Source organism: Petaurus breviceps, unplaced genomic scaffold (assembly GCF_028583685.1).
Source record: "Petaurus breviceps papuanus isolate PSGF00001 unplaced genomic scaffold, PetGlider_PUasm1.0 38, whole genome shotgun sequence".
Lineage (NCBI taxonomy): Eukaryota > Metazoa > Chordata > Mammalia > Diprotodontia > Petauridae > Petaurus > Petaurus breviceps.
This window is the reverse complement of record NW_027186304.1, coordinates 63,417,252-63,445,141: the sequence shown is the minus strand read 5'-3', so window position 1 is coordinate 63,445,141 and position 27,890 is coordinate 63,417,252. Positions and strand designations below refer to the sequence as shown.

Genomic DNA, 27,890 nt, shown 5'->3' with positions numbered 1-27,890 from the left:
ACTTTGAGTCAACAATCATGTTGAAAGAGGGTAAGAAGGCAGGAAAGCCTGCTATTAAAATGCCATCTTTCTAAGCCTCTGGTGACAATGCTCCTGGCATAATGAACAGGTTTGGGCAAAGAGGTAGTTCTGTTAAGAGTTAGAGAATAGAAAGACACACAAAAAGGAAAGTTCTCTATTTCAACAAGTTTGGAAGGTGTTTCTTCCATAAATAATTAACAACTGTGTGTGTGTAACCGTCTGCAAGCTGCTTTCCCATCCTGAAAGTGGCTAAAGGGCTAGAGAAATATCACAGGTTTAACAACCTGTAGCTTTCAAAGATCAGCTTATCTGACCTTTATGTTCTTTTCTCTCCATTTCAAAAAAATATTCCCCAATGATCCTCTTTTTTCTTTTCTGTGTGTGTGTGTGATTCTATAATGTATTGAGATACAGCCTGAGTATTTATAATGTGTACATGAAATAACAGCTTTTGAAGAGACTTAGGGTAAGCATCCATCAACTAACATTTATTAAGCACTTACTATCTACTAGGGACTATACTAGGCACAAGGGATAAATATAAAGTCAAAAATGAAAATAGTCACTTCCCTCAGGAATCTTACAGTCTAGCTGGGGGAGACAATATATATATATATATATATATATATATAATTATATACCATATGGCTACAAAGTGATTTTGCAGGGAAAGTTCTAACAATTGAGAGTATCAGAAAAAGGCCTCATGTTGAAGGTTATACTTCAGCTAGGCCTTGCAGAAAACTGGGGATAATGAGACAGAAAGAAGGATGGAGGGCCTCCTAAGTATGGTGACCAACCAGTGAAAAGGAATAGAAAAGAAATTTGGAGACTATGAAATTCCAGAAGATCATGCTATTTGAAGATCAGGTGAAGGAAATGAGAATGTTTAGACTGGATGGAAGAAAAAAGCCTTAAGAGGGACATGATAGTTATATTCAGACATTTGAAGCTACTAGTGCCTTTCTCTCTGAGATTACTTTTACTTGTTAAATATTGTGTATGTACCTAGTTAGTAGATGTTGTTTTCCCCATTAAAATATAAGCTCTTTGAGGACACTAATTGTATTGAGCAATCCTTGTAATCCCAGTGCTTAGCATGGTACATTTTAAATATTAATTGCTTAAAAATACTTTTCAACTCACTGACCAGCTGATTGAAGGTCTATCATGTGGAAAAGTTACTAGACTTGTTCTGTTTGACTGCAGAGGTCAGAATTAGAAACAATAGGTAGAAGTTGCAAAGAAGCTAATTTAGTTTCAATGTAAAGAATTTTTTTCTAATAATTAGAATTTTTCAGAAGTTGAATAGGTTTTTGGGGAACATAGTTGATTTGTCTTTCCTAGAGCACTTTGAGTTAGAGTTGATTCTCACTTTTATGATGTATTATAATGCTATACAAATACCTTTCAGTTAGTGCGTTTTTATTATTTGAAGTATCTTTTTAAGGTATTTTTGGACTAGGTGACTTCTGAGGTCCCAGGCAACTCTAAGTAGCTGTAATACTTTAATATTCTCATTTTTGGTGAAGGTTCATTCATCTGGCCCTTTTGCTGTCTACTAAAAAGAACATTGTATCTAAAATCTTCTGAAATTGTGATCAGTTTAAACATAGGTACTAGTCATCAAGCTGTGATTTATTTCAGTTGTCAAAGCTCATTTTTATAGTCATGCATGACTCAAGGTTGTAAATATTCAAAGATGAAACACATGTTCATGCACAAAAACATACATACACACACACAAAGAAAAAAATGCCTTTTGGCCATTTTTGCAATTAGATAGTATTTTATTTTCAACAGGCATTCAAAATACAATGTTATTATACATTATAAGTAGTCTGTGTATTTGTCATAGCTCTCTGCTACAGATTAAGCTCTGTGAGGGCACAAGTCCCTTTGTGATTGCTCTTATATCTCTCACAAAGCATGTGCATACAATAGGCTTTAATCTATATTTATAGAACTGAAATTAATTACAAACCTGTTGAGAAAGCACAGCTGGCTGTGAGGACTGGAAGTTCAGCCACAGAGCATCCTTCCACATTGGAGAAGAGTTGCAGAAAAGGGAATTCTATGCTCTCCTTATTTTTCTTATGCTGAAGTTTTATCTAAACAGGCCAAAAGAGAAACATCAAATTATTCACTAATCATTATACTTGTATATACTACCTTTAAAAAACACATCAGTAGTATTTAAGGTTTGGGCTAAACTCTAAATGAAAAATGGTATCTAGAGTTTTGCAACATTCAATGACCATTTCAATCATAGTGAGAGATTCCAAAACCCTGAAGAGAGAGCATCATTCTTCAGGAGAGTGCTGTTAGGGAAGATGCAGGATAAGTGAAGAGAGCATTGGATTCAAAGTCCATTATGTCAAAGTCCTAACAAGTAGATTTCCAAGAGAGGAGCTTCAAAAGAGAATTATTTGGGTATCAACGAATTATGAAACACTCAGGAAAACTGATGAACTAACTATATTTTTGCAGCAATGACCCTCTTTATGATTGGGATGCAAAACATAAATGTGAAGTGAAGGATGGTATATAATGCTATTGTGCAATTTGGTTACAAAAACTATACCAAAATAAATCAACACACAGTCCTTTCTTCATTCTAAAAAAATTAGCACATGGTTACAATTATAACTTAAATGTTTTAATATAAGATAAAGGAAGTTTATTTTTATAACTATTTTCAAGAAAGAATTACAATTACACTTAGAAGCTATTCGCTATGAATTTCTCATACCTATTTTTAATATAATTGACTTTAAATTGCCTTTTCTGATACCAACACTTTTTAGATAATAAGGACCTTGTGTACATTCATACATAAATCATTTGTGACTTTATTAACAACATAGAAATGAATCCCTTCCAAAGGTGCAGATAGCACCATCTATGCCTTCATTACCTGTTGCATATTTTTCATGTCATTCTATAAATCTATTCAATATTTTGGGAAATTTTTTCTAGGACTTTTAACAATATCATCCCTGCCACAACCTTTCCAGTTTTCTTCTACCTTATGCCTCTCCAAAAACATTGGGATCCAGTGACATTGGCCTCTCTTTTTTTCACAAGACACTCCCTCCATATCCTGACCCTGAGCATTTTCACTGACTATCTCCCATTCCTGGACTGCTCACCTACCACATCTCCACCTTCTGGTTTCCTTCCAATCCCAGTTAAAATCCCACCAATTTTCCTTAATGTTAGTGCTTTCCCTCTGTTGATTATCTCTAATTTACACCATATCTAGCTTGTTTGTACATTATTATTTTCATGTTGTCTCTCGCATTAGACTGAAGGTGGTGAGCTCCTTGAAAACAGAGAGTATAATTTCCTTCTTTTTATACTTCTAGTACAGTACCTGGCCCAAATTAGACATTTAATAAAGGTTTTTTAACTGACTTCCTAATCTACTTTTTTTCCTCCTTTGTTCATTTTTGAGCCAAACTCTTTTGACTGGATGTGAATCTTATTTGTTACAGTCCGTGGTAGTCTGTAGGACTTGGTGCAATCAACATAATTCCATCTGCCAAAAGGAAAATTTACAAGACTTCACCATATATAGGAAATCCATCTTCCACTTGGACTCTGTGTTGAACATCTTCCATGACAGAGGGAAATGTATTTGATGATATCTCCATGTTTATTCCTTGTTTAATATGATTGGAAGATCATTAAACAAAGTTGTCTCTACTGTTACATCTATTGAGGGATTTTGTATGACTTTAAGATACACATGGGTGACATTTTGTTGGAATTGAGGCTCTAAGTCTGCATTGATCCTGAAAAATCAATGCTTTTTTGAAAGGCCACAAACAATAACCACAGTGGGAATGTGTATTCACTGCACATTTCAGTTACTTGTGTTAACATAAGAATGTGGCTTCTTGTAAAACACTGAAAACCTGATTTCCCATTTCGTACTTTCAGGGAAGACACTTTCAATTTATGTGCATCATTTTTATTCCTTCTCAAGCCTTCCACAGTACCATCTTCCCCCACCGTTTCAATATAGGACCTCACCTTATAATTCACTAAAAATAATTGAGTACACTCCACAAAAGGCTTTTTTCCCCATTTCCCCACATCTCGTATCACCCAGATGTCTTCCCCCAACAATCTCCTTCTTCACTACTGTCTTGAAGAGATGGCCCTGCTCCTTGCCAAAGCAAAACCTTGTACATGAACCTTCGATTCTATCTTTTCCAGCAGACTGATGCCATAATCCTTCTCACTCTCTCTAATCTTCAATTTCTCCCTCTCTACCAGCTCCTTCCCTCCTGCCCATATACATGCACATGTCTCTTGAATCTAACAGCTTTTTTCCAATTATTATCCTTCTTGACCTCTCTGCAGCCTTTGACACTTCTTCTGAATTGTCCTCTTCTACTTGCTATTCTTTCCTCTCTAGGTTTTCATGACACTGTTCTCTCCTGATTCTCCTCTTTCTTCTCACTGATCCTCTTAGTCTTCTTTTCTGTATCTTTAAAATCCCAGTCGTATTCCCTAACTGTGGCTGTCTCCCAAAGCTCTGCTTTGAGCCCTCTTCTCTTCTCTTTCTTTACTAGGGACTCAACCCTTTTTTGTCTTCAATCTCTTTGGAATCTGATGAAGACTATGGACTCCTTAACAGAATAATGTTTTTAAATGCAAAAAGTAAACCCATCATATGATGAAACAGACTGATTATATTGAAATATAATTATAAAAATACTTTGAAGCTAAGTTCAAGGGTTCCAGAATAAGAACTTTTCAACTCCACAGGAACAAGGTGCCTCTCCCAGGATAAGTTGATCACTTAAAATCAATCACCATGCTGATAATTGTTTATCTTTTGTTCTCGAAGAGTACCATGACATCAGGAAAGTGATGAGATGATTTGAAGTGAATTGGATTTAAGTGAGGGAGAGCTATGTAAAGTCATCAGCCTCACTCTCTCCTCCAGAGCCATCTGCATCCAGTGGCAAGATATAGATCAGGCCAAAGTCTCCCAATACACTGATACCTCAGCCTTGGATACTCAACATTTCCCTAAACCCTTCAGTACTCTCCCCTCTGATTAGAGGGTTGGAAGGTAGAGCACTAAACTCCTCGAAGAACCTTCCTTTATAGAGGGTAGGACTTGGGACTTTCCAGTTCACTGTCCATTTTCGATATGTAGTTGAATAAGATACTCTCATGTTGAGCTAGTTTCACCTAGTTTCACCCCCTCCTATCATTTTAAGCTTCCTTTTGTGTGTTACATAACAGAAGTGGTAGCCTAAGAGGTGGAACCACTAAAGTCAAGCTATTTCTACCCAGAAAGTAACAGAAACACCCAAGGCGGTGCGATGGATACAGCAGCAGCAGCCTTGGAGTCAAAAGGACATGAGTTCTATAAATGTTTTATAACATGCAGGTTCTTTTCCTTTTTCCCTAATCATCTGTAGAAATAAACCAAGTAGTGGTATTAAAGTTACCTACTATGATAGTACTACTATCTATTTCCACCTATCATTTAACTTAAAAATTTAGATGCTGTAGTATTTGGTACATATGGATTCAGTACTGATATTGCTTCACTGTCTATAGTATCTTTTATCAAAATCTAGTTACCTCATTAATCGTTTTAATTATATCTATTTTAGCCATAATTTTGTCTGAGATCATAATAGCTACCCCCTGTCTTTTTTGCATCAGCTGAAGTATAATAAATTCTACTCCAACCCTGCATTTTAACTCTGTATATATCTCTCATTTTTAAGTGAACTTCTTGTAAACAACAAATTGTTGGATTCTAATTTTAATCCATTCTGCTATCCGTTTCCATTTTGTGAGTGAGTTCATCCCATTCATATTAAAATTATCATTGCAATTTGTAAATTTCCCTCCATCTTATTTTTAATCACTATTTTCCTTCTCAGCCTCTCTCTCCCAATTACCTTATCTTCTCCCTTTAGCCTCTAATCCATTATTTTGCCTTCCCCATAAAAGTCTGTCCCTTATTTATTTACCCCACCTTCCAGGGGTGGTGTTGGTAGACTGTCCAGGTTTCACGGACATACAACAATGAAGTCAACCCAATGGCTCTTATAGAATTTCAGTTTGGTAATCAGTCTAATACCTCTTCTGTCCTATACTTTCCTTTGGAGCCTCTCAAATACTGAGCTAGCTCTGGCAATCCACAGCACTCAAAACTTCTCCATTTGCTGTAACCAAGGCTTCCACACATAGATGGTGTGGTGGTGGCTGATGAAGCACCTGTGTTTTTGTGGTGTTCATTGTTAGGCCAAAATGAGCACAAACCTCAGAGAACTGATCCATATTCTGTTGCATCTCAGCTTCAGAGACTGCATCGAGTGCACAATCATCTGCAAACAGAAAATTGTGCACCAACACTCTCTCCACTTTGTCTTGGCTTTTGGCCTTTTCAAATGGAAGACTTTGCCATGAGAGTGGTAGTTGACCTCGATGTCCTATTCATCTTCATTGAAAGCATTTAACAACGTGACTGAAAACATCATACTCAAAAGCATGGGAGCAAGCACACAGCCTTGTTTTACTCCATTGGCAACTGGAAAGGCACCAAGCCCACCCTCTTAACCTTGATCAATACCCCCTTCAAATAGTCCCTCCCCAGTTTTCTCACCTCTCTAAAAGCTAACAAGAGTTCTAAACCTCTTCAGATATATACATTGTTTCTTTTTCAACCCAAATGAGAGTAAAGTTCCAATGTTACCAGTCCTCCACCCCCACTTGCCTCTTCTGTATTAGTTCTTCCTTTCACTCTCTGATTTTGTGGGATAATTTCTCCTTTTTACTTTTTTCCTACCTAGTTTTAGAATCACATCATCATACACAACTCAGCCCCAACTTTTCTTTGTGGTGGTAAAGAACTGGAAATTGCAGGGATACTCATCAATCGGGGAATGGCTGAACAATTGGCATATGAATGTGATGGAATATTACTGTGCTATAAGAAATAATGAGCTCAACGATTTTAGAAAAAACATAGAAAGATTTGCATGAAATAATGAAAAGCAAAATAAGCAGAACCAAGAGAACAGTGTATATATTAACAACAATATTGTTTTAAGAATGACTTTGAGTTAATAAGTTATTTTGTCTATTACATATAAATACTCAAATTAACTATAAAGGACATATGAAGAAAGAAGCTATCTGCATGCAGAGAAAGATCAATAGATAGAAGTATGTATAGAATAATTTTATGTGTGCATATATTATATGTATGTGTGTACATATATATATATAATGTATGTGTGTATGTGTATGTGTATATACTCACATATGTGCATGTGTGTCTAATGACAGCCATTTCTAGGGCAGGATGGGGAGAGGGAAGAAAAAAATTTACGTGAGAATTTTTTTTTATATTTGAAAGAAATAGCAAGTTGTGCAAAGTAGATTTGCAGTTTCATGTATAATCATCTTTTTAAAATCGTATGCTTGTTTTATGCCATAAATTAAAAATAAAATTTAAAAATTAATAGGACTGGGGAGGCGAGGTGGCACAGTGAATAGAGCACTGGCCCTGGAACCAGGGAGACCTGAGCTCAAATCCAGCCTTAGACACTTGACACGCTTACTAGCCATGTGGCTTTGGACAAGTCACAACCCCAACTGCCTTTCCTTCCCCTCCAAAAAAAAAAGACAAAAAAATCAATAGGACCAGGGTTCCAATTCAGCTGCAGACACAAAATGGCTGTGTGACCCTGGGCAAGTCACTTAACCCTGTTTGCCTCAGTTTCTCATTTGTAAAATGAGTTGGAGAAAGAAAGAGCAAACCACTCCAGTATCTTGGTCAAGAAAATTCCAAATGGGTCACAAAGGGTGAGACAAAATTGAAAATGACTAAACAACAACAACAAAAACTTTTTTACAATCTGGTCCCTTCCTACCTTCTTACAATCTCTATGCTTTAATTCTTTCTGTATACTATTTGATCCAACAACCTTCTTGCTGTTCGTTACACATGACACTCCAACTCCTCATTCTGTGCCATTTCCATGTTGTATTACATGCTTGCTCTCTGTCTCTCTGTCTCTTCTCCCTCCTTCCCCGCCTCCCACCCCATACCTCTATCACCATGCTCTCTGGCCTCCTTAGCTCAAATCCTAAGTTTTGTAATAAGTCTTTCTGGTCAAACCATGAACTCTACTCTGCTGTCAATTTCTGGTACTCATTTTTGAGATTATCTTCAATTGGAACTATATTTATCACCTATATTTTATATCATATATATTTTACATATGGAAATGTAATTTTTCCATATTTCTATATATTCTCTCCCATTAGAATTTGAGCCTCATGAAGGCAGAGACCATGTTTTTGCTTTTCTTTGTATGCACTTAATAAATACATGTTGACTTTTGTCTACTGACTAATGAGAAAGTAAGTATATGAACTGTTAGCTACAGACCATCTCTGGTAGGTAGTAAAACCACCAACTTATTTTCTAATTGGTTTCTTCCCTTCTATTAAATTTGGAATAACTACTTCAACACTCTCAAAACTCTGTTGCCTTCAGTACCGACATCTGGTGTATATAATAATTTGGTTCAAGTATTCTTCCCATTTTCATTTTCATTTATATTATTATTTCATAATTCTACATATACTGGACTGAGATAACAGAGTTTTAGTGGAGTAATTCCAATGTGATCGATAAAGAAAATAGTTTTTTGCAGAAATGATTGACAAGACTTTTTGAATTTGTTGTCTGGACATTGTCCTTGTAGTTTCATCCTTATATTCTCTTGGGGGTTATATGACTTAATCGAATGTCATGACAAACTTTCTACAAATGCATTTTATACCTTCATCACTTCTTGCTATTTTAAAATTAACTCAGTTCATAATAAATTGCCTAGAATAGTACCTAGGCTGTAGTAGCCACTTAACAAGTAATTAATTGATAGATTCATTTTTTAAATTGGTTAAATTTCTACAACCAAAAGGGATAGTCCATGCCAATATAATTTCTGTTATCCATTTCCTAAATTTTTATTACCAATAAGTTACTTGAATAGGTAAGTTTAGAACTGTTTAATTGCATGCTTTATTTTGTCATCTTTGTTACATCTTTTAATTTGGCATTGATTTAAATCTGTGTAACAATAAAATAATGATATGAATAAACATATACAATTGATTAAAATGACTCCCACATTAGTAATCATTTATTATTTGATTAGTAACTATTTATATTTATAATGATACAGTCAATTTTATTGTGTTTACAATTTTGTTCTCTGTTCAGCCTGTCAAATGCAATTCAGCATATGGTATAGTGGATTGAGAGCTGAACTGGGAGCCAAGAACATCTCAGTTCAACTTGTACCACTGACACTTAATGACTTCATGACTCTGAGTAAGGTACTTAACCTCTCAGCATACTAGGCAACTCTTTAAGACTGGAAGTTGCCAAAAGGTTCTGATCTACTTTGGTAGGGAAAGTTTCTCCCCCAAAGCTCCCTATACCAAGGAAACTATGGATCCAGTTGACATTTTTAAATATAAGAGAGAGTAAGAAGTGGTTGATGGGGTTGATAAAAATGTAAATAGTCAAGGAAGTCATCAATATTTGCAGAGCTCCAGGGTTACATAATTTTGGAGAAAAGAAGAGAAAGAAAGTGGATATAATGAAACTGATGACCTCTGATCTCATAGAGCTTCAAATATAGTTGAAACTATAGAAGACTGACATGTATAATAACTTAAAATGTTTTCAAAGATTTGAGAATAGATTAAAAAAAACAAAAGTGATTGGTAAATGAAAGAAAGATCATGAGGATGGATGTCACAATAGGAAAAGGGGGCCAGTGGGCAATCACATTAAACTGGTTAAGGAATCCAGGACATTTGAAGAGAATTAAATTATAATACTCTATTAAGTAGTATGGCAGGCAGTTACAGTGTATAGAGCAATAACAGGCTGGAAGTCAGGAAGAGTCATCTTCCTGAGTTCAAGTCTGGCCTCAGACACTTACTAAGCTATGTGACCCTGGGTGAGTCACTTAACACTGTGTGCCTGAGTTTCCTCATTGTAAAATGAACTAGAAAAGGAAATGGCAAGTCAATCCAGCATCTTTGCCAAGATAACCCAAAATGGGGTCATAAAGAATAAGACATGACTGAAAAACAACTGAACAACAAAAACAACAACATTCATGAAGGGAAGTATAAACAGATCATGCTGAAACAATGTCCCATTGATTCCATAACCATAATCATCTATCTGATGGTATATATACATATATATATACATATATATATATACCTATATATCTATACTTTCACTGTGGCTTCCACAACACCAATTTCCAATGGCTATTTCAGTTTCTCCTCTTTTCTCATTCTCTATAACTACCCATTATAAATCATGTGATCAAAGAAACTTGGTGAGAATTATGGAGAGGAAATAGCAAGCTCAGAGGAGAGCTCTTTTAAATCATCTGTTAGCTCCCAGGAGAATAGGAACTACTTAACCTGAGCTCCTGTAGGAACCTCTGGGAGGATTATTAAATAGCTTCATTAGTCACATCTGACTGTCAGAGATAAAGGTTGTAGAAACCCTAGTTAATGGATATAAAGCTAGACTGAAAGTCAGAATATTGGCCCTACTTTTGCAACTATGATTAAACATTTGTGTGAATTTAGGTATGATCTTCCTAGTACCCTTACATTATTAATCATTTTGACCTCATTAATACTGTGTGTTGCTCATTCAAAAATCACTTTCTTGATCCAGTTTACTTCACCTTAAGAAGGTTGTTAGAGGTGACAGACAACAAGTAGTGCCCCCACAGGTTCTTGTTTGGCCAAAACATTTGTACTCAGATGGTGGCATGTGACTTTTGATTTTCCACCTGGAAACTTACTGAGGTTTCCCTCCACTATCTTTCAAGTATCTTTCAAGTTTAAGTCAGAATAGTCTCAAAATACAAACCAACCAATACCCAATACAGAGATTGTTTTCAGGCAAAAGACAGCTGAAAGAATTGCCCAGGACAATGAGAGGTTAAATGGTTTACCAAGGATCACATAGCCACATTATCAGCAGCAGAAATTGAACACAGAACTTTCTGATAATGAGGCTTGCTGTCTAATCACTACTCTGTATGCATCCTCTCACCTTAAGGAGGGGGTAATTTATTGAGATACAACTGGGTGGCATGGTGGGTGGAATACTAGATTCAGAATTGGGAAGAAGTGGTTATAAATACTGCCTAAGATACTTAATCATTCTGTGACCTTAGGCAAGGCACTCAATCTCTACAAACTTCAGCTTTCTCATCGGTAAAAATATGGCTAACAATCACACCTAAAACTCAGGGTTCTTCAGAGGTTCAAATGAGATAAGTATAAAGTGATTTGTAAATCTGAAAGTTCTATGTAAATGTCAGCTGTTATTATTAGCAGAGGGGCTCAGACCCTACAGTGAAAATGGAGGGTGGGAACTGTAATTGCCCCTAATCTCCTCTAGACCCTTCCTACCTTTTCAGTCTTATAAGATCTTAATAACCCCTGATCTACTCTGGGGTCAACTGTGACTGGACTCCTTGCTGTTCTTCACATATGATGAACATGTTATAATAATATGGTCAATTCTGCTACATTTACAATTTTATTCTGTGTTCAGCCTGTCAAATGCAATTCAACATATGGCATAGTGGATTGAGAACTGGACTGGGAGCCAGGAAGAGTAGTGGTTAGCGGATAGTTTGGAGTAAGAGAGTTGAGGCAGGGAATGCCATTAGGATAGTTTTGCAGAAGTCTAGGGGAGCGATCATGAGAGCCTGAGTGGCTCTATCAATGGAGATAACAGGATGTAGATGAGAAATATTGTCCAAAAAGAAATTATGAGATTTGCCAATTATTGATTGGCTGTGGGCTGAGGGGGAATGAGTTTATTTGTTATGCCTTATCTTCCCACATTCTATCTCCCATTTCCCTCACTTTTTACAGGATATTCCCCATAACTGAAATGTCCCTCCTCATCTTCACTTTTTGGAATACTGAGCTCCCTTCAAGAGATAGCTCAAATGCCACTTCTTTCAAGAAGTCTTTCCTAATTCTCCCTTTTGTTAGTTCCTTCCACATTTTGCATTTACTTTTTTGTATAAATGTTCCCCCCTTAATATAACAGAATTTACTTTAGGATAGGGATAGTTTTATCTATGTCTTTGAATCCATAGGACCTAGCAATATTATCTGGCACAGAGTACCCATCAATACTTCTTGAATAAAAGTGCCAATAGCACTTTTGGGCTGTGTAATAGTAATGGGATTTGAAGATTTTCCATGCCACTTGTATTGGCAAACAAACAGGTACTTAGAACCTTGTTTCAAGTTCATGATTGTGTTAAGTATTAAGATCCAGAACTTATGAATCCCACAGTGGGATGAACTTGCTGATGTAACAGGAAGGGGCAGAACAGGGAGGAGCTAATACTATCTATAAGGAAAAGCCCAAGTTAGAGAGCCAGAACTTCTTCTGAGAGCTGCTGAGAACTTCCAAGAGACAGCCAGAACTGCCAGGAACAAGAACTGATGGGAGGTGGAACTGCTGGGAGCGAGCAGCATGGAGGCTGAGGAGTGAGTGAGGAAAGGAAGAACCTTGTTTGAGGGAGCCTGTTTTGTCTTGAAAGCTTAGGAATGTGGGTGTTCACTGCATTGACTATGTGTAGCAACTTCATGATTACTGTAATGACTTTGACTTTCTCTTTTGGGGACTTGGTTTTCTGGTATTTGAATAAATGTTTTGGTTCTGTCCTCCATGTGGAGAGTCTGTTCCATTTTGTGATTCGCAACTATACCAGAATATTCATAGCCACCACGGGCTCTGTGAATACCACATTGCTGGTTTAGGTTGGTTTGTATGGAGCCCTTTTGTTGGGCATAGGGATATTTAACAAGCTTTCTTTATATTCATTTACCATGTGAAATAGTATCATGTAATGCAAAGACTTTCTGTTCTCAGAGTCATGAGGCCTAGATATGAATCCCAGCTCTCTTTTTTTGTGTAAATTTAGTTAATCTCTATGAGTCTCAGTTTTTCCAAAGGTAAAATCACTGGGGTTGGACTAGATGATCTTTCAAGCCTCATTTAACTCTAAATCCTATTACTTTCTCTGACTTATTATAATGGACTTCCAAGAAAACTCCTAATGGTTTGAATATGATCCTTCCTCATACCTTTGAGACCATACTCTTGAAAGAGCTGTTTTTTAAAGACAAAGGGGGGGAGAGTGATAAAAATCAAGAAGGCCTACATTTTGACTAATACAATAATGTTTGTACAACTATTTTCTTTCTTTTTTTTTTTTAAGCAATTGGGGTTAAGTAACTTGCTCAAGGTTACATGGCCAGGTATTTCTGGGTGGGTGCCTGGATTCTATCCCAGATGATCCTGACTCTGGGGCCAGTGCTCTTACTCACTGCACCACCTGGCCGCCCCATGTACAACTATTTTCAATGACAGAAGGGGCTCTGTCTTTAAAGAAAATAAAATCAACTTTTTCTCAAAATGGATGGCTTTCTGGGAGTGGTAAAATGAAGGATAAAGGGAGAAAGCTATGGAATGTAAAAACTAAAGATAATAAAATGAAAAAAAAACAAAATAAAGCCAAATAAATCTGATTTATACTTTTTAAAGTCAAGTTAATACTGATCTGGTCAACAGATATTTAGTGAAACACTGCATACTACTAAGCAAAACATTATTTAGTTAAATGATACTTTCTATGATTCATTGTCATTAAAAGTAGACAAAATGAGAAAAAAAACTTAAGAATAATCACTAAGGCAATTATTTTTGGTGTTAAGTGTATGGTGAGCAAAGATCTTACTAAATTTATAGTGTGTATGTTTGTGGGTGTTGGGGTGGAGAGGGGATACTGCTGTTTATAAACACACTGAGTATTTTGCTACCCTTAATGCTTGATACTATGAAGACTGTATAGAATACTCTCAACTTCCCTTTAACTTGGGTGAATGTATTCATTTCAAAGAACTTTACAGACAATTAGCTAATTCTTCCTTGTAGGCTTGCAAGAAGAGATGGTAAGTATGATTATTGTTCAGCTCTTCAAATCTGACAAAAGAGACAGCAGGAGGCACCATGCATTATCCTGAGAAAACCCACCACGTTTAACAGTTCCAGTGAAGGGCAATGCCACATTGAGCTGCCTTCTGTGAACACCTCTGAGAATGAATCATCATCATTCTGATGACTTCAGAGGTCCTTTTCTTTTAACTTGCCTTGGGGTCACAATCCCAGTTTTCACGAAGAGTTCTATTCTCAGGGGTATTCATTAGCAAGCTTCAGTTCTCAATACATAAACTTGAGCTCCCTTGGCCTGGGATATTTAGTGTGAAGTTGACCAACCTACCAAATGCAGACATTTTAATGGAGAGAAGACAAAAATGAAAAGCAGACTTGTCGATTAATGGCTGTTTAATCACATAATTGGTATCATCATTTGCAATTATTGAGGCAAGTAGTTTTCTTCTTTTGTGACAACAAAAAGGGCATGAGATACTCTTGGATAAAAGCATATTGATAACTCAGAATGAAAGGCTTCTTTCTTAAGATGTTTTTTTCATTACAAATACAGATATTCCTCCACTGCCAGAGAAGTTTTGATGTGATCCAAGGTTTTCAATCTGGTATCTTAGCATATCTAAGTGACAGATTTTTTTTTGGTGGGGGAGGGGGGTTTCACTGTGGGCCTTTTCAGTCTGTCTGTTGCCCTTCTTGGATTATATGTAAAAGGCCATTTGGAATTATTGAAGTAATGCAATTTACCACCATGTTTACAGAGTCATACTAGGATTGAAATACAAAAAAAACAAACACAAACAAAACTTTTGAAATGTGAAAACCAGTGTAACTACCCATTGGATGTCTTTTAATTAAGAAGATTCTTACTCTCTAAATGCCATATAAAAAGGGAATGGTATCATTTTGCCCTTGAAATTATGGTGACAAGATTCTTGGCAGTTCACATTATTTTTTAAAATAAGAAAAGTTACACAGTAATGAATGCAAGTGGGCTATATTTTTAAGATATTAAGACCATGATACACCATTACCGAACATCTTGTAATGTAAAATATTATATATATCTACACAAATAATATGTATATATGTGTATGGAAATGTACATATCTATCTATCTCTAATATATAAAGAGTGGTCTTGGCCCACTAGGAACTAGCACTCCAATGAAATTTTTGTGTGTATGTGTGTGCATGCGTGTGCTTTAATAATTTTTACCTCATGGCAATGCCAGACTTCCCCATCCTCAGCATCTTCTACTTGCAAACGTACTTTCTTTATGGCTCCATAATTTCTGTTCATTTCCATAGTAGTCCTATAGATTTGAGCCCTTCGAAGTGAGCTTTTTGGAAATATGACTGGTGCATAAGTTCCTCGCTCACAGCATATAATGAAGGCCATTTTAGGGTTTGTGCCACTGGACAAAACATTACTTGTCTTTACAGTGATATCCCAAGTTCCTAATTATAGAAAAATGAAAACACAAAAAGAATCATTAAAATAATTGTGGAAGCCAACATAATTCTGAATTTTTATTAAATTCAAACTGAATAAAGAAATAAAAACAAGTATAATCTCTACTTTCACATGAAAAGTTATCCTTTAGAAAAATACATGACAGAAAATGAGAGGATGCTGGCTATCCTTCACTCTGTAACCATTACAAACTTGGACTTTCTTTTCACATTAACTTTTGCATTTTTACTCATGCTCCACTGTATGTTAAATAACCACAGTATGCATTACTTACATTGCATTTTTTTCTACGAGAAGAATATGTTCTATCCTCTCAATATAAAGGAAAGGAAAAATTAGTTATAATGTTAGGGAGTGCTATAACATCACAAAGAATCTATTCTCTGTTTTCTATCTTCTATTTTCTCTCTTCTACTTAAAAAAAGAACCTATATTTTCCTCTTCAGGAAGCTTTATTCAATTGAGTAGATAATATATCCACCAATCAGACCCCATATATCCACATTCCCTTAAAGAAGGAGGGAAGTGGAAAATGAAAATAGAATGACAAATAAAAGTTAAAGAACACAAAAGTTAAACATGTAACATATTTAATATTTATGCAATATTATTTACACTTACAGTATTGTGCAAAGTAATTAGCACAAAGTAAAATCTTTAAATTTATTGACATAAAATAAACCTTATAAAGCTTTTCCTGTTTAAAGTGTTTAATCTGCAATACTACACTTTTTAAAATAAAATTTGGTACGGAGTAATCCCATATTCCTTGATTTATCATGGTACCACACTTTTATTGCATTAGATATTCAGTATGCCTTTGGAAAACTGTATATATATTTTTTTTCCTTAAAGCAATTGGGGTTAAGTAATTGCTCAAGGTTACACAGCCAGTTATTATTATTTTTGTGTGGGTGCCAAGTAGTGGAGGCCAGAACCGATCCCAGGTCTCCTGACACTGGGGCCGGCACTCTTACTTACTGTACCACCTGGCTGCCCCTAAACAATTGGGGTTAAGTAACTTGCTCAAGGTTACACAGCCAGTTATTTTGTGTGGGTGTTAAGTATCTGAGCCTGGAACCAAACCCAGGTGTCCCGACTCTGGGGCCGGTGCTCTTACTCACTGCATCACCTGGCTGCCCCAAACTGCATATTTTTCAAAGATGTCTTTGATTAAAATCCACAAATGTTCTTTTTTTTGGGGGGGGGGGTAAAATTCTTTATTAATGTGTTTGTTTTAGTTTACAAGATTCAGTTCCACAATCCCTTGATTTTCTCCCCACCCTCCGTTCCCCTCCCCCCTGCTCCCATGGTGGCATGCAATCAAGGATAGGATCTGCAAATACTTTCACATTAGATATTAGTCAGGTTGTAAAGAAGGATTGTAGCCAATGGAATGAACAGTGGGAAAGAGGAAACAAAATCAAACAACAAAAGAAAGAAAGCAGATAGTTTGCTTCAATCTGCATTCAAACTCTCTTCTTTCTAGTTCTTTCTCTGAATGTAGACACCTCTTTCCATCATGAGTCTTTTGGGGTTGTTTTATAACCTTGCATTGCTGAGAAGAGTCCCGTCTAACAAAGTTGGTGGTCACACATATGTTATGTCTGTAATTGTGTATAAATTTCTCCTGGTTCTGCTCTTCTCACTCAGCATCAGTTTGTATAAGTCTCTCCAGGTAAATATGAAGTCCATCTGCTCCTTATTTCTTATAGCACAACAGTTTTCCATCACATTCATATACCACAACTTGTTTAGTCATTTCCCAATTGATGGGCAATCCCCTGATTTCCAATTCTTTACCACCACAAAAAGAGGTGCTGTAAATATTTTTGTACATACGGGTCTTCCTCCCACTTCTCTGATCTCTTTGAGATACAATCCTAGGAGTGGTATTGCTGGGTCAAATGGTATGCAATTATTTATAGCCCTTTGGACATAGCTCCAGATTGCTCTCCAGAATGGTTGCATCAGTTCACAAGTCCACCAACAATCCATTAGTGTTCCAATTTTTCCACATCCTCTCCAGCATTTGTTATTTTCCTATTTGTCATCTTAGCCAATCTGGCTGGTGAGATGTAGTACCTCAGAGTTGTTTTGATTTGCATTTCTCTAATCAATAATGATTTAGAGCACTTTTCATATACTTATAGATATTTTTAATATCTTCCTCTGAAAACTGCCTATTCATATCCCTTGACCATTTATCAGTTGGGGAATGACTTGTATTCTTATAGATTTGACTCAATTCTCTGTATATTTTAGTAATGAGCCCTTTATCAGACACACTGGTTATAAAAATTCTTTCCCAATTTCCCACTTCCCTCTTAATTTTGGTTACATTGGCTTTGTTTGTACAGAAACCTTTCAATTTAATATAATCAAAATTATCCATTTTGCATTTTATAATGCTCTCTAACTCTTGTTTTGTCATAAAGTCTTCCCTTCTCCATAAATCTGACAGGTAAACTGTTCCTTGCTTTCCCAGATTGCTTATAGTATCAGCCTTTATATATAGATGGTGCACCTATTTAGACTTGATTTTGGTGTACAGTGTTAGATATTGCTCTATACCCAGTTTCTGCCATACTATATTCCAGTTATCCCAGCAAATAGTCAAATTTTTGTCAAATAGTGAGTTCTTATCCCCCAAACTGGGGTCTTTTGGGTTTATCAAACAGTAGATTACTATAGTTATTGACTGCTGAGTCTCGTGTACTCAATCTATTTCATTGATCCATTACTCTACACTACACCACCCTCAGCCAGTACCAAGTAGTTGTGATGACTGCTGCTTTATAATACATATTAAAATTTAGAATGGCTAGGCCACATTCCCTAGCATTTCTTTTCATTAATTTCCTTGATATTCTGGACCTTTTGTTCTTCCAAATCAATTTTATTACTATTTTTTCTAGCTCTATAAAGTAGTTTTTGGTAAATTGATTGGTATGGCCCTAAATATGTAATTTAATTTAGGTAAAATTGTTATTTTTATTATATTAGCTCAACCCAACCATGAGCAATTGATTTTTTTTTACAATTAGTTAGATTTGACTTTATTTGTATGAAAAGTGTTTTGTAATTGTGTTCATATAGGTCCTAGGTTTGTTTTGGCAGATATGTTCCCAAATATTTTATAATGTCTACAGTAACTTTAAATGGGATTTCTCTTTCTATCTCTTGCTGCTGAGCTTTTAAATCCTAATTATTGTTTTAATTTCCTCTTCATTGGAGGTAGCTTCATTCTTTTCATTTTTGATACTCGTATTTTGATTTTCTTCTTTTTTTATCATATTGACTAAAGGTCTATTGATTTTATTGTTTTTTTTTCATAAAACCAGCTCTTTGTTTTATTTATTAATTCAATAGTTTTCTTAAATTCAATTTTATTAATCTCCCCTTTGGTTTTCATTATTTCTAATTTAGTATTTAATTGGGGATTTCCAATGTGTTCTTTTTCTAGCTTTTTCAATAGCATGCCCAACTTATTGACCTCTATTTTCTCTGATTATTCATGTACACATTCAGGGACATAAAACTTCCCCTAAGAATGGCTTTTGATGCATCCCACAAGTTTTGGTATGCTATCGCATTATTGTCATTCTCTTGAATGAAGTTATTGATTGTTTCTATAATTTCTGGTTTGACCCACTCATTCTTTAGGATTAAATTATTTAATTTCCAATTAGTTTTTAGTCTATCTTTCCATGGCCCTTTATTGCATATGATTTTTATTGCATCATAATATGAGAAGGATGCATTTAATATTTCTGCCTTTCTGCACTGAATTGTGAGGTTTTTATGTCTGAGTACATGGTTGATTTTTTTGCGTACATGCCATGTACCACTGAGAAGAAGGTTTATTCCTTTTTATCCCCATTCATATTTCTCCAGAGATCCATCATATCTAGCCTCTCTAAAATTTTAATTCACCTCCTTAATTTCTTTCTTGTTTATTTTGTGGTTAGATTTATCAAGTTCAGAGATGGGGAGATTGAGGTCCCCCACTAGTATAGTTTTGTTATCTATTTCTTCCTCTAATTCCCTTAACTTCTCCTCCAGGAATTTGTATGCTGTACCACTTGGTGCATATATGTTAAGTAATGATATTGCTTCATTTTCGATGGTGCCTTTTAGCCAGATATAGTTTCCTTCCTTATCTCTTTTAATTAGATCTATATTTGCTTTTGCTTTATCTGAGATAAGGATTGCCATCCCTGCTTTTTTTTTATTTAGCTGAAGCATAATATATTCTACTCCAGCCTTTTTCCTTTACCCTATGCATGTCCCCTTGTTTCAAAGGGTTTTTTATAGACAGCATATTGTAGGATTGTGCTTTTTAGTCCATTCTGCTACCTGCCTCCATTTCATGGGAGAGTTCATCCCATTCTCAGTTATGGTTGCTATCTGTGTCTTTTCCTCCATCCTATTCCCTCCTCTGTTTATGTTTTTGTTTCTTCCTTCTCCTTTCTCCTCCTTAAGAGTTTTCCTTTTTTCCACCACCTCCCTCAGTGTTCCCTCCCTGTGCCCCACCTGTTTACCTACCCTTTCTCCTTACTACTATTTTCTTCCCTTCTAACCACCCCACCCCTTTCCCCTCCTACTGCCTGTAGGGCACAATGGATTTTCATACTTAATGGAGTGTTATTCCCTCCTTGAACCCAAACTGATGAGAGTAAATTTCATACAGTGCTCCTCTCCCTCCCTCCTTTCCCTCTATTATAATGAGTTTTTTTGTCTTTTCATATTGGAATCCTAAACTTAACTGATTATGTTGATCCCTCTTTGAACCAGAACCAATGAGAATAAATTTCATATGATGTTCATCTCCCTCCCTTCTTCCCCTCTACTATAGTATGTTTTTATGCCTCTTTGTGTGGCATAATTTACCTTTTTCTGCCTCATCCTTTTCCCCCATTACAGACCCTTTGTATCCCTTAATAAGGTTTTTATCATCAGATTAGCTCATTTATACCCATGCCCTCTATCTATGTATATCCCTTTTAAAGTTTGCAATAATTATAGAAATTTCAATATTGACAGCTATCAGCTTCTCATATAGGGATGTGAATATTTACCTCTTATTGCATCCCAAGTTATGTGCATGTGTGTGTGAGTGTGCGTGTGTGCATGTGTGTGTGTGTGTGTGTGTGTGTGTGTTTTTTCCTTGTTTACCTGTTTATATTTTTCTTCAGTCTTGTAATTGGAGATCACATTTTCCATCGAGCTCTGGCTTTTTCATCAGGGATGTCTGGAAGTCCCTTATTTCATTAAATGACCATCTCCTTGCCTGAAAGATTATGCTCAGTGTTGCTGGGTAGTTGATCCTCAGTTGCACTCTTAGCTCTTTTGCCTTATGAAATATCAAATTCCAATCCCTCCTATCTTTTAATGTAGAAGTTGCTAGGTCCTATGTAATCCTGACTACAGTTCCATGATATTTGAATTGTTTCTTTTTGGCTGCTTGCAGCATTTTCTCCTTAACCTTGTAATTCTGAAATTTGGCTACCATATTTCTTGGAGTTTTCAATTCTGGATCTCTTTCGGGAGGAGTCTGGTGAATTCTTTCAATAATTATTTTACCCTCTGATTCTAGGACCTCAGGACAGTTTTCTTTGACAATCTCTTGGAGGATGTTGTCCAGGCTGCTTTTTTCATCATAGTTTTCCGGGAGACCAATAATTCTTAGGTTATCTCTCTTGGATTTGTTCTCCAGGTCAGTTGTTTTTACAGTGAGATATTTTACACTTTCTTCTAATTATTCAAACTTTATGTTTTGTTTGACTGACTCTTGATGCATCATGGAGTCCTTAGCTTCAATTTGAGTGATTCTAATTTTTAATGAATTATTTTCCTTGGTTAGTTTTTGAAGCTCCTTTTCCATATGTTGAGTTGTCATTCTTAGGTATTTTCTCCAGTTAGATTTTGAACCTCCTGTCCCAGTTCACAAATTTTACTATAGTACAGATGTACTGCACTTCTCAGGCTGGGAGCTAAGGGCCTGGTTATGGACATTGTGTGCTGTAGCCTCTGAGTATCTAGACTGAGGCCAAGGCCATGACTCACAGTGTTTCCCCTGAGTTATCCTGTGGCTCAAAGAGTAACCTTTGGGGGAGGGGTTGTCTGACCACTTCTGGTTTCTGCCTCTGTGCCCCTGGGCTAAAGCTCAGGCAGGTTCATCAGCTGGTGGCCAGCAGTACTGGTGTCTGCAGATTGCCCTGGTGGTGCTAAGGCATACCTGGGCTTGTGTTGTTAGCTCTTGCTGGCTCCCCCCTCCCCCCAAGGGCTTCAGGTGTTCCTGCTGGTCAGCTGAGGTGGGGCTTGTTGGGACACCTCCTGCCCTTCACTTCAGACTCCATACTGCTTCAGTTATACACTTCCTCAATGACTCCCAAGCCTGAGGCTGTTTCCACTATTTGGGGATTTTAGTCTGAGTAGGACATTTATCTCTGGGGTTTCTGGGTCAGGGAGAGGGAATCAGAGCAGCTAGGGTTTACTCCACCATCTTGGCTCCTGAAAGTTCAGGTCAGTGATTTTTAACCATCCAGGCTGTGGGCTGAAAGCCCCAGGAGAAGCTGGTGTCTGCTTGAGGTCCTGTGTTTTCTCTTACCCAGCTCCAACCAATCCTCTGTACTTTAGTGAGATAGCTGTGAATAGCCCTTGGGGTGGGTGAGGCTGCTAGCTGGGACTCCTCACTCCACTGTAGTCTGCTCTCAGGTCTGTACTGGTGCAGTCCACCCTTGCTGTACGCTCCCCCTGCCCAGACCTATGTGGGCACTTTGCGGAATCTGCCACGCTCAGTCTCCCAATTGATTCTGTCACTGTAAAATCCATTCAGATTCACTTTTTAAAGCTTAGTGATGGAATTCATGGAGGAACTTAGAAAAGTTCCTCCTTCCATTCCACCATCTTGGCTCCCATTCATAGATTTTCAATGTAATTTTAATCAGGAATGTTCCAAGACCATTTAAACTTGTTTATTTCCATCTCTTGGTGTGATGCTTCATATGGGGTGAGGATAATTTTCAGTATTTCATCTCCATTTAGGGAATTTTTGTAATCCTGGAATAATTCTGCTCAGTAAATCTAGATCTAGATCTATGTGTTTATGCAGATATAGACATCTATTTCTCTGTGTGTATACAATCAGAGTTTATCATTCCTTCAATGGGGGAAAGATTTAAAAGACTATGGGGGGCCAAGTTGTCTGCGGGTCCAAGAGAAGCTGGTTTGGGGGATGGGAAGTAAAACCCTCCCAAACATTTTCTTGGAGCTATATACATGCATCCATGCATTCATGCATGCATCCATCCATCCACCCATGTATATGTGTGTTATGTGTGAATGTGCATGTATACACATATATGTGCATATGTGAGTATGTATACTATCAGATAAAGATGACCAAAACTTACAAGCACACTCATATTAGTTCAGTGAATGGATTCAGTAGTGCCTTGAATGAAAAAGGAAAGAAGAAGCATTTGTTAAGTGACTACTTCATGTCAGGCACTGTGCTATTTTACAAATATGTCGTTTGATATTCACAACAACCTTGGGAGGTAATTGTTATTATTAACTCCATTTTATAGTTGAGGAAACTAAGGCAAATAGAGGTTAAGTGACTTACGCAGGGCAATACAGCTAGGAAATGTCTGAGATGTCTGAAGTCATATTTGCACTCAGATCTTCCTGATTCTGGGACTACCATTCTATCTACTCCACAATTTTTTAATGTTCAATACACCAGTCTTTGTATTATTTTGCCCATGAGAAGTATGATTTTTTTTTCCTTACTAGTAATGGTAAGTAAGCTATTGTTAAAAAGTCTATTTATACTCCAACTTAAAGAAGCATATGCCATACTGAAGAGGAATTAACAACCATACATCCAGCTGCTGAGCCCCTCTGAAAGTTTTTATTTTCTGGGAATAAATCGGGCTATTCCACAGCAACGTTTTTGACTGCATTTTACTCTTCATTTTAATGTTAATGATTGTTTCGTTGTATTCTTCAATAACATTTGCTGCACTTGATTTTCCTACACCTAAAGTTGCTGTAATCTCTCTAACAGTCATTAAAGTGTGCTCATTATAATCTTTCTTTTTTTGCATGTATCTTTAGAGTAACTCTCATTCTTAAAAATAATAGAATTAAAACATAATAAAAGAGAAAAATGAAACACATGTGTATAACAGACCAATCAATGAACCAATAAACAAACATTTTATTAAACACTATGTGGCAAGTACTGTTGGAAGTATAAAATGAGTCAATACTTCTCAAGAAGCTTACATTATAGTAGAGGAAACAGTAGGAAAATAATCAGATTCATTACAGAGGAGATAGAAGCCTAGTCTTCAACAGCAACACTCTGGCTGTTGGGGAAACTAGAAAAGGCCCTCTGCAGCAAGGACTGTATAAGTCACTGCTTTGTCCTTCAAGATTGTCAGAGGCTCAGAAGGTGAAAAGCAAAAGGAGGTATGTCTCAAGTTTTCTGGGAGTCCACAAGTCCAGTCAGGAAGCTAGAAGTAGCAATGAGAGGACATGGAGCTAGAATTGGATAGAGAGGACCAGAAGTTTCTCTTCAAAAGGCAACAGGTGTTCACATCTGAGCCACTTGCTTTAGCTAGTTGACTAGTGGCCCAAGGAAGCTACTCTTCCAATGAGAGATGACACTGTTGGGACCTCCTACCATGGGGGTCCCAGAGCCTTCCACCCTGGGACAGATACTAGAGTATCCCAAGCTTTCAACACCTTCAGGGTCTGCCAGGGTCTGGAGTTGCTTCACCTGCCTCTGGTAGGGGCCAGAGATATGCAGGCACTTGAGTAGAGTAGGTTTCATCCCAAAGTAGGTTTCATCCTAAAGGTTTCACTGTAGTTCTCTAGACTCATTACACAGCCTCTCATCTTGGGACAAGCACTGGCATGGCACTATATTGGTTGCCATTCTGCTTTAAAGGAGGCACTAATATGGTCCAGGATCTTGAAACCTCCTGCCTCAGAGCAAGTGTTAGAATATACTGATTGCCTTAAGAAAATAGTCTTTAGGAAGCAAATGGAGGTGGTTGGCCCTTCATGTCAGGGCATGAATTATAATATCTGAAGTAACATGGCCCCCTGCCCCAAGGTAGACACTGGTACTTGGTTGCCTTTGAAAGCTGGTCTCTGGGGCAAGAGGTGGCAATATTGTAGGGTCACTACCTTTCACAGAAAACACTACAGTGACCTGCATTACCACTGGAAACCTATATTCAGGGGGCATAAATTGGCCATGTCTTCTGGCCTCCCACCCTGACAAGTGTTGGAATAGCTCACATTGCCAGCACTCAAGTGATGTTGTCTGGTAGGGGAAAGGGGGAGAATATCAACTCGATCTAGTTTCATCTAGTCAAAATCATATATTTGATCTCAGCCTAACACGAGTAGAAGTGCATGCATGTGACTGTCTACATCACAAAATGTATCAATATCAAAATTATTCCTTTTCTCAAATAATACACTCACCACTGCTAGATTCCCATACAGTATCTGTGATATGTATTCTACTATTTTACAATGTATATTTTTAAAGGATAGCAACAATAATTGTATTACATGTATTCACACATAAATAATTCAAGGACCTGTACTTTCAGTGATGTGATGATTCACTTCATAACAAAAAAGACCTCAATTCGTCAACAACTCAGTAGATTGTCTTTGAGAATTGCTGGGGCTGAAAAATTCACTAGTCTATAGCCAAACTGGTGACAGATGTTTTCAAATTTAGCCAGATATCTTTTTAGTCAAGACACAAAAACTAAACATGAAAAAGTAAAACCAACAGATTTACTTTTTAAAATACATAAAACATTCAACTAAAAAATTTGATTCACTGAAAATGAAAGAATTTGTTAAAAGTTTGACTAATACTTCCCATTTAGATACCTTTATTGACTAGTAGGTGGAGATATCTGCCAGGGGTCCAGGTAGAAAAATAAACTCTGGACACAAATATCCCCTTCTACAGTGGAAGACCTTTGTAAATGGAACTGATAGCTATTTAAATACAGAAGAAGAGAACTTAGTTACAGAATATCTTAGTTTTATACAGCACTAGAAATGTTATGGATTAAATTTTGTGCCCTGAAATATAATGACTACATTTTGCCTCATAAAACTGTTAGCCAAGAAGGCAGATGCTAGTTTGTTCATCAATGGCAGTTTTATAAGACTTTCCACTGTGTGGGGACTACATAAATGTTGAAACATCCTCAGGCTGCTACCCTATGGAACTTCACCAACTAATCACCTTGGGAGCTGGGAGCACCCATTTATCCACATTCACTGTATTAAAAAAAATCCACTCACAAAACCAAATGTTACTCTTGCAAAGTACTTATTGTTTGTTGACCTAATTGATGGAGAACTACAACAACACAAAAATATTGTGGAGAATTTCACAAATAAAAAACTCTATCAGGAATTTTTCTACTAGAACTGAAACATTATTATACTTAAAGCTATTGCTCACAATCGTACAGATGTAAATTAACCTATAATAAACATTTTTAATAGAAACAACTATGCCAAATGCATATAATCTCCAAATATGAGGAATGAAAAGGTGTTTTCTTAATATAGTGCCCTAGTGGTGCTATATTAAATCAAAACCATGTGAAAACAGGCTTAGGCCCATATCATCTGCAATGTTGTTTCTGCCATTGTGGTTCCCCGCAAAATACTTTCAGGGACCCTACAAAAGATGATCTTATATTTCAATGTTATCGTTAATGTTAGTTTGCAGAACACTAAATACATATATATTAATAGTTTGCATTGATACAGTAATTCAAGGTTTGCAAAGTACTTTACAATTATTACTTCATTTGATCCTTACAATAACCCTAGAGAGGTAGTGCTATTATTATCCATTCTATCCACAGAAGTCAGACAACTTGCCCAGCTTTTTTTTTGCCTCACTTTTGCCTTAGTTCCTCATCTGTAATATGATCTATTGAAGGAAATGGGCAAACCACTCCCATATCTTTGCCAAGGAAACTTCAAAAGGGGTCATGGAGAACTCACCACAGCTAAAACGACTCAACAACCACAACAACAAACAACTTTCAGATTCCAGAGTCAGCATTCCAACAACTTTGCCACTGGAATGATAAAAAGTTGTCCCAAGACTATTTCTATCTGAATTCTACCAAAACAATGAGTTGACCAAGATATTACTCATATCCAAAGTGTTTTGTTAGAGTTCTCTGTGAACACATTCTATGATATGTATCTAGTCTACAATCTCTTCTCTAAATGATTTAAAAAATTAACTAAATTTCAATTCAATTCAATTCAAATATTATGTAGTATGTTCCATGTAGTAAATGTTTCATACCGTCCCGGTACTGTGCTAAGAGTTAGCGATGCAGTGACAAAAATGAAAATAATTCCTGCCCTCAAGGAGCTTACTTTCTTCTGGAATGCAAATTTTCCCTAGAAATAATGGCTATTAACAGCATTATAAATTACAAAAGATAGAGACTGATATGTGAAAGTGTCAAAACAAGTCATAGGAGCCAGCAAAAGAAAGGTAGATAGAGAGTATAGATTAGTAGCAGGTTACACATATCCCTAGAAGGGCTTGTTTTGAGAGCCTCAGAATTTCTAGATGAGTGTAGCAAGATGGGTTTGCAAGGGACCCAGTCAAACTTTATATTTGAGATCGGCCATCATAAACTGGGGGGACAGAATATTTCATTCTGTTACAGTACTGTTACAGTTGACTTTTGCAATCAGCTGAAACAACATTATTTTGTTAACTGCAAAAGGGCTAAGAGTTTCTAGAAGCAATCTGTTTCAAAGTGTAGTAGGTATTTAATTTATTTTGGAAATTCAAAAGCAGAGTAGTCAGAGAGCTTGACAAGGCTTGATGACACATTTCAATGGTTACCTTTGATACTGTAGTTATGTTTAACTTTTTTCTTCTTTTGATTCTAAAATCCCATTTTTTGGGAGAATTTATTAATCAAATAATCAATAAGCATTTATTAAGCACTTACTATATGTCAGGCACTCTGTGAATAAAAATTAATTTAGGAAATTGCTAATTTGAAAAGACTCTGCTGGCCAAATATTTTAAAGACATAAAACATGTATAAAAGGTATTTACTTGTGAAATTGCTATCTCTTCATGTTTTATTTTTTCCACTGCCTCACTTTCCTTTTGCTGTATCCCTTGCTTCTGTGTGTTGAAGCTTATGAAGATGTGGATTGGAAAAAAAATAAAAGAATATAGCTATAATGTTTTATTATCCCCCACAAT

General features: G+C 36.5%; 1 protein-coding gene across 1 annotated transcript in view; it reads right to left on the bottom strand.

Annotated features, from left to right (window-relative positions):
• The window catches only part of LOC138170116 (lipoxygenase homology domain-containing protein 1-like), a 657,842-nt gene that overhangs the window by 101,321 nt on the left and 528,631 nt on the right, over positions 1-27,890 (bottom strand). The window contains exons 44-45 of the mRNA XM_069099511.1: positions 15,320-15,561; positions 2,006-2,132 (exon numbers count right to left, since the gene is read on the bottom strand). Coding sequence (XP_068955612.1) covers positions 2,006-2,132; positions 15,320-15,561 — 369 coding nt within the window. The remainder of the gene's footprint in view (positions 1-2,005; positions 2,133-15,319; positions 15,562-27,890) is intronic.